The 13632-nt window shown below is 36.3% G+C and overlaps 1 protein-coding gene across 5 annotated transcripts in view; it reads left to right on the top strand.

Annotated features, from left to right (window-relative positions):
• Window positions 1-13632, top strand: part of LRBA (LPS responsive beige-like anchor protein) — a 735668-nt gene that overhangs the window by 76312 nt on the left and 645724 nt on the right. For all 5 annotated transcript variants that reach the window (XM_082388949.1, XM_082388950.1, XM_082388948.1 and 2 more), the window contains exons 3-5: window positions 3297-3528; window positions 3746-3846; window positions 8818-8913. In XM_082388949.1, the coding sequence (XP_082245075.1) occupies window positions 3297-3528; window positions 3746-3846; window positions 8818-8913 (429 nt within the window). The remainder of the gene's footprint in view (window positions 1-3296; window positions 3529-3745; window positions 3847-8817; window positions 8914-13632) is intronic.

Raw genomic sequence — 13632 nt, 5'->3', positions numbered from 1 at the left:
AAAGTGTATGTATACTACAAACTCTCCTCTGGCCCTCGTTCCCCAGATGCTCAGTTACCTCTTCAGAGGCAGTCACTATTTAGTTTCTTGTGTATTGTTCTTAGGCATATGTCTGTATGTATATGTTTTACACTCAAATTGTAGCCTACTGTCATGCTTTTTTCCACTTCAGTTTTCTCACCTAAACAATGTATTTTAGAGATCTTTTTCTGTCAAATGGAACTCCCTCATTATTTTCAGTGGCTGAATCATGTTCCATTATATGGTTAAACACAACTTTACTTTATAATATGTTTTTTTGGGGGAGGTATTGTTTCTTCTGTTTTCTATCAAAATGCTAAAATGAAGTTCTTGTGTGGAACATCATTACCTAAATATATCTGTGGAATAAATTTCTAGTTGTTAAGGTAGTCATTTGTGCTTGCTTCTATTTAGCATAATTCTTTTGAGACTGATTCATATTGTTAACTGTAATCAATATTTTCATTACCAAATAATTTTGTCATTTATAGAAATTTTTCAGTTTTCCAGATATATATCATATCATCTGAAAATAGTTGGAATTTAAATCCTCTGTTCTGATATTTATACATGTTGCTGCCTTTTGACCAAATGTGACTTCTGTATCTCCAGAATAATATCAAGTGATAGTAATGATAGTGCATCCGAGTCTTATTTCTGACTTTCATGAGAATCATTCCAATTTTCCTATATGGACATAATGCTGGCTTTTTGGGTGTATTTTATTATTAAAGGAAGTCTTTTAAAATTAATTAATGTAGAAAGTTTGGTGGAAATATAAAACCATCATTTAGCTATGCCACAGTATTTACAGTTGCAGGTAAGATCCATCGATGGACGCTAAAAAGTATGGTGAGAAACAAGATATTTGTATAGTCTCAAAGTATTCTTTACAAGAATGCTTAATAATTTAAAAATGAAAGATAGTCACTTTAAAATGGAAAAAGTTTGACAGACACCTCTTTAAGCAGGTGATCAAAGCTAACTTCACCAATAGTGAGACATACTGACTTCAGGTACTATCCGAAATGATACACCGAGAAGGACACACATCACTTCTGGGGTGTTTTTACCAAAAATGCATAGTCTGAATTTAAACATGAAGAAATGTTCAGATTGGAAGACAGTCTATAAAATAACTGGCAAATACACTTCAAAAGTGTCAAATTCATGAAAGTCAAAGAATGCCTGTGCAGCTGTCTCGGTTTGGAGAAGACTAAGAGAATGCTGATCCTGGATCAGGAAAAGGACATTAGTGTGACAGGTGTCAATATTTGAGTAAGATCTGTAGTATTGTACCTGGTTTTAATGACTATATTATGATGATGTAATATATTCACATTAGGGGAAGCTGGTTAAAGGATATACAGGAACTGTATACTATTTCTCAATTTTTGAATGTCTGAATTATTTCAGAATAAAAAGTTAAAGACAAAACAAGCAAAAAATAGTCACAAATAATCACAAAATCAAAAAAAAATCTCTATTAGACTTCATATGTAGCTTACAGAATTTTGGGGAGCACTTAGGGAACCAAGCACGTATACTTCATAGCCAAGACCATGTAGCTAGGAGAATTGGCCCAATTACACCAAGGGACTTTTTTAGCAGAAACCCATCTGTCATCTCTTTATGCCGCATGTTACTGATTATGCAAAGAATTGTACACTAAAATCTCTGCCAGAGCTTTCCTAGAAAAACCAAAAGCCTTATGACTGTGCTTGCTAGGAATTCTTATCTCCTTGCATGCAGATACTGCCTCCTGTTTTTCATTTTTCCATTTTTTCTTTCTCATGCCAGTGTGTATCTTTGACAGAACCTGGGACGCATATCAGTCCATGGCTGCAAGGAGTTTTAATTGATTTCCTAGTTCTGTACCATCTTTGCTTTTCTGAAGTAAACTCTACTTGGTCATGTCTGTTATTCTTTTTTTAATTAATTTATTTGGTTGTGCCTGGTCTTAGTTGTGGCACACGGGCTCCTTAGTTGCGGCTCATGGGCTCCTTTAGTTGCGGCTGGCAGGCCCCTTAGTTGCGGCTCATGGGCTCCTTAGTTGCGGCTTGCCGGCTCCTTAGTTGTGGCACATGGGCTCGTTAGTTGTGGCAGGCGGCCTCCTTAGTTGTGGCATGTGAACTCTTAGTTGCAGCATGCATGTGGGATCTAGTTCCCTGACCAGGGATCGAACCTGGGTCCCCTGCATTGGGAGCACGGAGTCCTAACTGCTGCGTCACCAGGGTAGTCCCTGTTTTATGAGCTGTTGGTTTTGTTTTGTACAATTCACTTTCTCCTAATTCTTGCCTACCTTTTAGGTTTAGGAAAGCATAATGAAAAATGAAGGTGTATTCAGAAGGACAGGAGTGTAGGTGGATCATGTATGTAACTGTTCTGACAGAGATCTTTAAAAAGATCTAGTTACAAAAGATAGCCTTGCAAAGGTAATTCTAAAAGTATTTTAATTCCTTTAAACAATTGGGGTTTGTTAAAATTAAAAAACTTTCCCTCTGTGAGGATGCTATTGGTGAGATGGCAGGGTAGGAATAGGTCAGTACAGCTTTCTCTGGGTGGATTTTCTGATAGCAATATCAATGAAATAAATTTACTTGATTACTGACTTTGAGTGTGTGACTAAGTTTAAGTTATGTTTAAGTTATCCTGATTATTGACAGGGGGGATCAAAGTGGATAGGTGTAATAAACCAAGAATTTGACAAATAAAAATTACATGTTTTGTGTCCACTCTAAGCCTTTTTCAGCTTTTCATTTTTGCTATGAGCTCATGCATGTATAAGTAGCAAAGGACATTTAGGTTGCTGTGAGTAGCTCACAGATTACCTAATTCATAAATGAAACATTGAATTAGAAGCAATTATAGAGCTAAGTTAGATCTTTATTAGTATCAGGGCAGTGGTAGTGATTTACCTAAACATCCTCCATTTGTTGAAAATACTTCCATTTTTATATTCTAAGTCTCGCTTGACTTTGTGCTATCTTAACTTGAAGATTTCTTTAGAAGCTTTATTTTTTTAGAGCTGTGTGTGTTTGTGTGTGTGTGTGTGTGTGTGTGTGTATTAAAGATCGTTTTATTGTTGTAGGGGGTAGAGAAGAATGTGTATGGGAGCACTGAATCCTAATCACTAGACTACCAGGGAAGAGAAGAATGTATATGAATAGTTACTGTGAATCTAAAGCTTAGGAGTGTACTCTAGTTATATTGAAGAAGTACTAATGCTTTTAATGTTTTTTTTTTCTTTCCCTCCTTCCCCCTGCCCCTGGAAGTTGGTAGGAGGGCAATTTGATTTAGAAATGAATTTCATTATTCAAGAAGGTGAGAGTATCATCTGCATGGTGGACCTATTAGAGAAATGTGATGTTACTTGCCAAGCAGAAGTCTGGAGCATGTTTACAGCCATTCTGAAGAAAAGCATACGAAATCTTCAGGTCTGCACTGAAGTAGGCCTTGTTGAGAAAGTGCTTGGGAAAATTGAAAAAGTTGACAATATGATAGCAGGTATGACTTTCCATAATACAATGGTTGTGAAGAAATGAAGTTTGATTCTTAAGTACTCTATTTTTCTTATTTAATAATATTTATTAAATAAATATTGAGCATCTAACATGTACCTGGAACTTTAGTGTCCAAAGTGTTAAGTAAGCACCATATATTTTAATCTTTCAAGAAATGTAAGTAGCTTAATTATTTTATTTTTTGCTTTCTTTGTTTCCAGATCTTTTAGTTGACATGTTGGGAGTGCTGGCTAGCTACAATTTGACAGTTCGAGAACTAAAGCTGTTCTTCAGTAAACTTCAAGGAGATAAAGGACAATGGGTAAACTTAAATACTCTTTGATATTTGAAACTATTCCACTCCCCAAACATATTAGTAGCTTTTAAGCAATTGATATTGTTGCACAGGGGGTAAATGTCAAATTGAGGGGGAGAGATCAGTTAGAATAGCATTTAGCCCTCTACAGCTACTTTTGCCATCCCCTGACACAGGTGTGGACTAAGAGAACTGGGTGTTCCAGGCAGGTTGGTAATTTTTGGTCCTTCTTCAAATGTTTTAAATAATTTTTATTTTTTTAAAATTTCAGCATTTTAAGATTCAGCATAAAAAGTCAACATTAATTGGAGGAAAAGGGTAAGGACAGAGAAATAAAAATGTTGGGTAGCAGCATCTAGCTTCTCTATCAATCTGAGTAGTTTAAACTTGAATAACCCACTCAGTGAACAAAAGCCCTGTGGTTAATTGGATCCACCCTCTTTAGATGCAATTTCATGGTCCTTTGCAATGGGTGGTAGCAGTCAACTGATTTTGAACTCCAGGTGCCTTATCAAACTGTTTCGTCCTACTCTTTAGTTACATATGCCTTAGAGGAATATTAGTAAATATTTTCTCCATTTTTGTTGCACTTCTAGGCTTGTTTTAGAGCTCTTTAGAAATCATTGCCTGCAGCAACTACTCAGCCAGCTGATCCTTAATCTGCCTCTGTTTAAGTATATCTAAATTTGTGCTCTGCAATTATACACTCTAATTTATTGTATTAAAATGATTGGACTCTTTAGCTTCTTTGTATTGAACTCTAGTTCTCTGCCTGCTTTTAAGATTTTTATCACTGATTTGCAGTGATTTTATTATGTTTCTTGGTGTGGTTTACCTTGTATTTATCCTTATTAGGGGTTCTTGCATCTGTGGGCTTATAAGTGTCATCAAATTTGGAAACATTTTGATCATTATTTCTTCAAATATCATTTTCTTGTCCCTCTCCCCCTCTTTCTGGGACTCCAGTTACATGTTTTTTGATCTTCTTGGTAGTGCCCCTTAGGTCACTGAGATCTGTTCACATTTTTTTTTTTTTTTTTAGTCTTTTCTCTTTGTGCTTCATTTTATTTTACTTATTTTTTAAATAAATAAATTTATTTATTGGCTGCGTTGGGTCTTGGTTGCTGCGCCCAGGCTTTCTCTAGTTGCGGTGACTGGGAGCTACTCTTTGTTGCGGTGCACAGGCTTCTCAATGCAGTGGCTTCTCTTGTTGTGGAGCACGGGCTCTAGGCACACGGGCTTCAGTAGTTGTGGCTCATGGGCTTAGTTGCTCCATAGCATGTGGGATCTTCCCGGACCAGGGCTCGAACCCATGTCCCCTGCATTGGCAGGTGGATTCTTAACCACTGTGCCACCAGGGAAGTCCCTGTGCTTCATTTTAGATTGCTTTTATTGCTATATTTTTAAGGCAGTTGATCTTTTCTTCTGTAATGTGTTAACAGCCATTAAAATTTTCAGATTCCGATACTTTTAATCTGTCAATTCTATTTGGTTCTTTTTAATATCTTTCATTTGTTCCCTCATTCTTGTTTTCCTTTAAATCATTGAGAATATGTAGCATATTAATAGTTGCTTTAATGTTCTCATCCACTAATTCTGTCATCTCTGTCATTTTCTAGATCAGTTTTTTGCTCACTCATTCTGCTTTTACTTGTAGGTCATATTTTCCTGTTTTATACTAATGATTTTAGACATAGTGATGTTAGTCATAGTGAGTTATTCCCTGTTGAGTGCTGGATTCTGTCATAGTTCTTTTAAGATTGTTAGACTGCTTTTGCAGGAAGATAAGTTACTTGTGGATTAACTTTATTCTTTCAGGCTAGTTTAAAAGTTTTTTTGGTCAGCCAATCTAGGCTGTTACTCTAGGGCTTATTATTGTTAGGGCAGCCTTATTCTGGCCTGACTTCTCTAGCGTCTCTGTGAGTGACCCTAAGTCTCAGACATGAGGCAAGCAAGACTGGTCTCTCCATAGTGCCTAGTAGGGTCTCAGCAATTCCTGGCTCTGTATTTGCTCTGGGAATCCTTTGACTTATGGCTGTCAAAATCTTGGCCACCCCACCTTGTTGAGTTTTAAGGTAGAAATGAACAGTTTGGTATTATGCCAAAGGGTCAGTGCAGATTTCTGGAGTTTCTTCTCTGCATAGGTCCTTCCTCTGTAGTACTCTGCCCTGAAGGTTCTGTCCACCTCAGACTACCCATCCTATCCTCTAATTTCTGCCTCATCAACTCAATGAGAATTTCAAGTTCTATTTGGTTTCCTTCTCCCTGTGCAATGATATGTGATAAGGAAATTGACTGCAGGTAGAAAGTCTGGGTAATCTCATGACTCATTTTGTTGCCCTTTCTCAAGGATCACAGTCTTGAGCTAGTCTGGAAACAGTTTTAGTTTCATACATTTTGTCCAGTTTTCAAGTTGATTATGGTGAGTTGGAAAGTGTAGGTCCTGTTGCTGTGCCATGTCCAGAAGAAGAAGTATACTGGTTTGATTTTGGTTTTTATTTATATTCAAATAATTTATTTATTCTGAATATGTAATTAGAACATTTTTTGTTATATTGGTGAATATAGAAAACTATAAGAAAATAGGAAAGGATATGAACAGATATCTGTTTACAGAGATAGAAACCCCACAATCAAATAAACATTAAATCACTAATAATTAGAGATGTTCAAATGAAAGCAGTATTTATATGTCACCTTACATCATTAGTATCAAGAATTATAGAGTTGGATAGTAGCAAGTATAATTGGAGGGATAGAGTTATTTTAAAGCTGTGTGTTACTGCTTGGAATGAACACCAATGGAGCCAACCTCAAGAGTAATCTAGTACTAGTTAGTCACTTAAATTATACCCATATCCAGTGAATTAGTAGTTTGCTCCTGAGTGCATGTTCCAAGAAATTCTCACATAGTTCTGTAAGGAAATATGTATGAGAATGTTCACTGAAGCATTATTTTTGACGGCAGTGAATTGTCAACATGTGTTTATCGTTAGGAGAATAGATAGGTAAAATGTATTGGATGTATAGAATAGATTATTATATAGCAGTTAGAATCAATGAACAGAGTAATAAGAATAGATACCAAAAAGCAGGAAGAAAGTAAGAAATAGAATGATATATCTAACCCAACATCATTTAAATTTTAAGTATAGTCACACAGAAACACATTTTTAAAGGAACACATACAAAAAGATTAAGCATGTTAATGTAGCTGCTTATGGGAGGGAAAAAAATAATGAACTATTAATAAAACAAGAGCAGGGCCTTGCTCAGAGCTTACGTAGCTTTTGCTAGCATATCAGTGCAGTGAAAAATCCCTGTATCTAAATCTGTGTCTGCTTTTTTGATTATTACTTTAGCACAGATTTTTATATGTGGAAATAGTGTATCAATGGGTGAGCATTTTTAAAGACTCTTGAATTATTTTCTGAAAGACTTTCTTAGTATACAATCCCCTAGCAGTATCTGTGGATTAAGTGCTTGTCTTAATGTATTCTTTTTGATTGGTTTATAGAAAAGGAAATTTTGAGGATTGATTTCTCTAGAAATGCTACAAAGTTATATTTTTATTTTTGACTGCATATTATTTTTGGTGATTTCATTTTAGAATTTATTTTAAAAAATCATTGTGATTGTAGTAACTTGTTATTACACTTTTGTAATTGAACAGGGTGGTTAATTGAAAATTTCTTGATCACTTATGAATGAAGCTTTCCACTTAACATTTAGGTAAAAGATTGCCAAACTCTTTTAGATAGTTATTAATGATAATTTAGAGCAGCTACCAGATAAGATGAAGGCAAGCCAGTGATTTCACTTGTAGTTTGACACTGTTTTGAACTTTTAACTTTTAAGAGGAATGTACTACACTTTATCGTATTTGCTTGTAAACTGATTGAAATGATAAGGTATATCTGATTGTCCTTTGCTTTTCCTAAATGTAAATGTGCCTTTTCGTTTTAGCTGTTGGTTGTTTAATGTATTAGAGGAGACTTGTGGGTCAGAGGCATTAATCAAATAAATGTAATGTTACAACTTCTATACATGCTGTATAGTAGAGATATATTGTAGAATGAAATGTGATAGGGAGATTTGATCCATTCTTAGAGGTCAGGGAAGACTGCCCTGAGAAGTGACCATTAAGATGAACTTCAGTGGATGGGTAAGATTTATTTAGTTAAGGCGGAGGAGGGTGGGGAGGGGAGAATAGGCCTAGTGAGAACATTTTAAGCAGAAGGAATAGCTTGTGCTCAGGCCCTATTATGGGAAGAAGACAGAGAAGGCATTGTAGATAGAGTGCAGAGAGAGGCAAAAGAGGTTAAGGAGATATGTAAAGTATCTTGTGGGCCATGTTAGGGATTTTGGTCTTTATTTTAAAAACAGTGGGAAGCTATAGGAGAGATAGAATAATGTAACAGTGAAAGTGTAGTAATTAAAAGCATGGACTCTGGAGTCAGACCGAGTTCTGATCCTATCCTTGTCACTTACTACCTGTATGACCTTGGACGTGTTCCTCTGCCTCAGATTCCTCCTTTGTAAAATGGAGTGATAATAACCCCTAGTGTAGTTATGAGGCTAAAATATTTTATTGTTTTTAAAGTGCCTTTAACAGTGGGACTTGGTAAGCATTATTTTTTGGTGAAATTAAAAAGTGCTTTAAAAAGGGATGGGTAGTGGGTTGATGTAGTTCGTAATTTTAAAAGGTCATTTTTGCTGTAGTGTGGAGAAGAGTTATGTGTCAAATGCTGTTGGCTCATATTTATCCAACGCCTCATAAAAAAAAGTGGCATAGAGTGCATTGTTTATTTCTTTAAGGTAGTTGAAAATAACCTTCCTTTGGTTATTTTATATGCTTTTTAGCTTACAGAATTATTTAGTTATTTGGGGGTATATTAAAGTATGTCTGTACTAAAAGTAGGTTTTTTTGTTTTATGGTGAATAATGTGGTTAATGAATTGTTGATTATTTTCATAGCCTCCACATGCTGGAAAGTTGCTGTCTGTGTTAAAGCACATGCCACAGAAGTATGGTCCCGATGCCTTTTTCAACTTTCCAGGAAAGAGTGCTGCAGTAAGTAAATCTTAACGAGAAAATCGCTTGAAGTTCTTTTTTCTTTCTTTTGCTTCCTGAAAGTATGGCCCTGTAAACACTCCTGACAGGTTCTGTGTTAGGTAGAAACTTCTTTGCGCAGCCTAACTTAATCTTTACAGCAATTGTGCATGTTACTTTTTCCTGACTGTTTTAGAGGTGAAGAAATAGAGGCTCTAAGAAGTTAAGAAAGCTGTCCACTCACCCCTTGGGGCCTCAGTGGAATAAGAACCCAATTCTTATGTTGATAAGCCATTTTGTCTTATGAATTTTATCTCTGCATTCTCAAATAGAAATTTATGGACTTGAGGACATGGGGAGGGGGAAGGGTAAGCTGGGATGAAGTGAGAGAGTGGCATGGACATATATATATACTACCATATGTAAACTAGATAGCTAGTGGGAAGCAGCCGCATAGCACAGGGAGATCAGCTTGGTGCTTAGTGACCACCTAGAGGGGTGGGATAGGGAGGGTGGGAGGGAGACACAAGAGGGAGGGGATATGGGGATATATGTATACGTATAGCTGATTCACTTTGTTATACAGCAGAAACTAACACACCATTGTAAAGCCATTATACTCCAATAAAGATTAAAAAAAAAAAAAGAAATTTATGTGTAACACTTTCAGTTTTATCTTTCTGAAAATCTTTCTTTAGCCTTACATTTCCTGATTCCTGTTTCTTTTGCACCTGAGAGTTACTCTTGGAAACTTTCTAGGCAAGTTTTTCTAACCTGTGTGTTTCCATATAATATCAATCTCAGCATTCTTGTAATCTGTTGATCAGTTTATAAATAAGACAGTTACGTATGGCAGTATCTGTAATGTTTCAAAATATTATAGGATTACATTATATAATGTATATGTGTTATTTATGGAAGCTTTTTTACCTCCTCATTATTACATTGGTTTGCCTGTTACAAGCGTACATTTTTTGAAGATATTTCAGCCTATTCTTCTTCTGAGGTTACCTTTTATTCATTTTTTACTTTTGTTCTCATAATATCCTACTTGCTTGTGGCCCCTATATAGCCAGGCAATACCTGCAGAAAGAAGAGAGTGTTTTGAAAGGATATTTGTGATATTTGAATGCTTCACACAAAATACACAGTTTTCTTTGGCAAGTTTTATTGCTCATATTATTTTTTTCTATATAATTTTTCCTTAATAACCATTTTAGATTTGAAGCTTTCTAGAATAATTGTACTCTGTTGGCATTGAGCTTATCGTTTGTCTCCAACATAAAGAAGTATTCTTGGGACTTCCCTGGTGGTGCAGTGGTTAAGAATCTGCCTGCCAGGTGACACAGGTTCGAGCCCTGGTGTGGGAAGATCCCACATGCCGCAGAGCCACTAAGCCCATGCACCACAACTACTGAGCCTGCGCTCTAGAGCCCGCAAGCCACAGCTACCAAACCCGCGTGCCTGTAGCCTGTGCTCTGCAACAAGAGAAGACACTGCAATGAGAAGCCCACGCACCACAATGAAGAGTAGCCCCCGCTTGCTGCAACTAGAGAAAGCCCATGCGCAGCAACAAAGACCCAATGCAGTCATAAATAAATAAATAATAATAAATAAATAAATAAGAAAAAACTTATCCAGATCCACCCTTTAAATATATATATATTTAAATATATAGGTTTTTTTTTAACACCTTTATTGGAGTATAATTGCTTTACAATGTTGTGTTAGTTTCTGCTTTATAGCAAAGTGAATCAGCTATATGTATACATATACCCCCATATCCCCTCCCTCTTATGCCTCCCTCCCACCCTCCCTATCCCACCCCTCTAGGTGGTCACTAAGCACCAAGCTGATCTCCCTGTGCTATGTGGCTGCTTCCCACTAGCTATCTATTTTACATTTGGTAGTGTATATATGTCAGTGCTACTCTCTCACTTTGTCCCAGCTTACCCTTCCCCCTCCCTGTGTCCTCAAGTCCATTCTCTATGTCTGTGTCTTTATTTCTGTCCTGCCCCCAGGTTCTTCAGAACCTTTTTTTTTTTTTAGATTCCATATATATGTGTTAGCATATGGTATTTGTTTTTCTCTTTCTGACTTACTTCACTCTGTGTGACAGACTCTAGGTCCATCCACCTCACTACAAATAACTCAATTTCATTTCTTTTTATCGCTGAGTAATATTCCATTGTATATATGTGCAACATCTACTTTATCCATTCATCTTTCGATGGACACTTAGGTTGCTTCCATGTCCTGACTGTTGTAAATAGTGCTGCAGTGAACATTGTGGGACATGTCTCTTTTTTAAATATGGTTTTCTCAGGATATATGCCCAGTAGTGGGATTGCTGGGTCTTATGGTAGTTCTATTTTTAGTTTTTTAAGGAACCTCCATACTGTTCTCCATAGTGGCTGTATCTATTTACATTCCCACCAACAGTGCAAGAGGGTTCCCTTTAAAAAGTAAAGTATTCTCATGAGATTAATCTCTTTTTCACGCATGTTATAACTTTATTATTTATAATTCTTTGAGATTGTAATGTGTTCACTCCATTTACTTATATGTATCTTGAAAGTGGGGTAGTTCAACTACACAGCTTTTGGAACTTTCAGAGAAAAGGTGTTTTAAATATATTCAGTGACTCATTTTTTCCCTCTAACATAGCTTTTAAAGGGAAGTTAAAGTATTTATAGGTAAATTATTTTTACAAAGCTTTCACATCCTCTACTCTCATGTTTCAGTGAGAGAGAGCGTATGTATACAGTGAATATGTATTCTTTTATTTTTTTTTCTTAGTGCAACATTCATTTTATTTTACTTTATTTTATTTTATTTGTTTATTTGGTTGCGCTGGCTCTTAGTTGTGGCAGGTGGGCTTCTCAGTTGCGGCACGTGGGATCCTTAGTTGCGGCAGTCAGGCTCCTTAGTTGCAGCTTGCTGGTTCCTTAGTTGTGGCATGTGAACTCTTAGTTGCGTCATGCATGTGGGATCTAATTCCCTGGCCAGGGATTGAACCGGGCCCCCTGCATTGGGAGCTTGCAGTCTTAACCACTGCGCCACCAGAGTAGTCCCCAACATTCATTTTAAATCAGCCTCTTGAAGTCTCAATTGTGTTATTACATAAATTTGGCTCAATGATTTTTTCATTTTTTATGGAATATCTTATACATATAAAAGAATATATGTGTATGTATGATGTCGACATAAATGCCTACGTAAATTATAATAACAAGAAATTGTAAATTATAAGTAACAATAATTATTGTAAATTATAAATAACAAGAAAACGAAAACTTTGTAGTATGATCTTTTTTTAACAGCTTTATTGAGTTACAATCCCCATATCACACGATTCATTCATTTAAAGTGTGCAGTGAATGGTTAAGTGTGTTCACCAAGCTGTGCAACCATTATCACAATCAATTTTAGAACTTTTCATCACGCCCAGAAGAAACCCTGCACTCCTTAGCAGTCATTGCACATTTCACTGCAAACTCCCAGGCCTAGGCAACTGCTGTTCTACTTTCTGTCTATATGGATTTGTCTATTCTGGACAATTCATGCACGTGGAATCATCTGATGTCTGGACTTTTGTGATTGGCTTTTCTACTTACCACTACTGTTTTCAAGATCGATTCATGTAGTGTGTATCACTGCTTCATTACTTTTAATGGCTGACTAATATTGAAAGAATATAGCACATTTTGTTTAATTATTCTTTAATTAGTGGATATTTGAGTTGATTCCACTTTTTGGGAATGCTTTATGGGCTTTTATGTGCAAGTTTTTATGTGGACTTATGTTTTCATTTCTCTTGGAAAGGAAGGAGTGGAATTGCTGAGTCATATTGTCTATGTTCAGCCATTTGAGGGACTCCCAGTTTGTTTTCCAAAGTGGCTATATTTATTTTATAATGCCATCAGCAATTTGGGAGGATTCAAGTTTCTCCACTTGCTTGCCAACACTTGTTAATGTCTGTCTGTTTGATTATAGCCATCCTAGTGGGTGTTAAGTAAAATCTCACTGTGGTTTTGATATGCATTTCCTTCGTGACTGATGATGCTGAGCATCATTCCACGTCCTTATGGCCATTTGCATATCTTCTTCAGAGACATGTTCGTTCAGATCTTTTGCCCATTTAAAAATTGCATTTTTCTATTTATTATTGAATTGTAAGAATTCTTTTTAAAAAAAAAATTCAATTTAATTTTATTTATTTTTTTATACAGCAGGTTCTTATTAGTCATCAATTTTATACGCATCAGTGTATACATGTCAATCCCAATTGCCCAATTCAGCACACCGCCATCCCCACCCCTCCGCAGCTTTCCCCCCTTGGTGTCCATACATTTGTTCTCTACATCTGTGTCTCAGCTTCTGCCCTGCAAACCGGTTCATCTGTACCATTTTTCTAGGTTCCACATAAATGCGTTAATATACGATATTTGTTTTTCTCTTTCTGACTTACTTCACTCTGTATGACAGTCTCTACATCCATCCACGTTTCAACAAATGACCCAATTTCGTTCCTTTTTATGGCTGAGTAATATTCCATTGTATATATGTACCACAACTTCTTTTTCCATTCGTCTGTCGATGGGCATTTAGGTTGCTTCCATGACCTGGCTATTGTAAATAGTGCTGCAATGAACATTGGGATGCATGCATCTTTTTGAATTATGGTTTTCTCTGGGTATATGCCCAGTAGTGGGATTGCTGGATCATATGGTAATTCTA

The sequence above is a fragment of the Balaenoptera borealis genome (assembly GCF_965194805.1).
Source record: "Balaenoptera borealis genome assembly, chromosome: 4".
Lineage (NCBI taxonomy): Eukaryota > Metazoa > Chordata > Mammalia > Artiodactyla > Balaenopteridae > Balaenoptera > Balaenoptera borealis.
The sequence above is the reverse complement of the archived record's forward strand: the minus strand, read 5'-3'. Positions and strand labels throughout refer to the sequence as shown.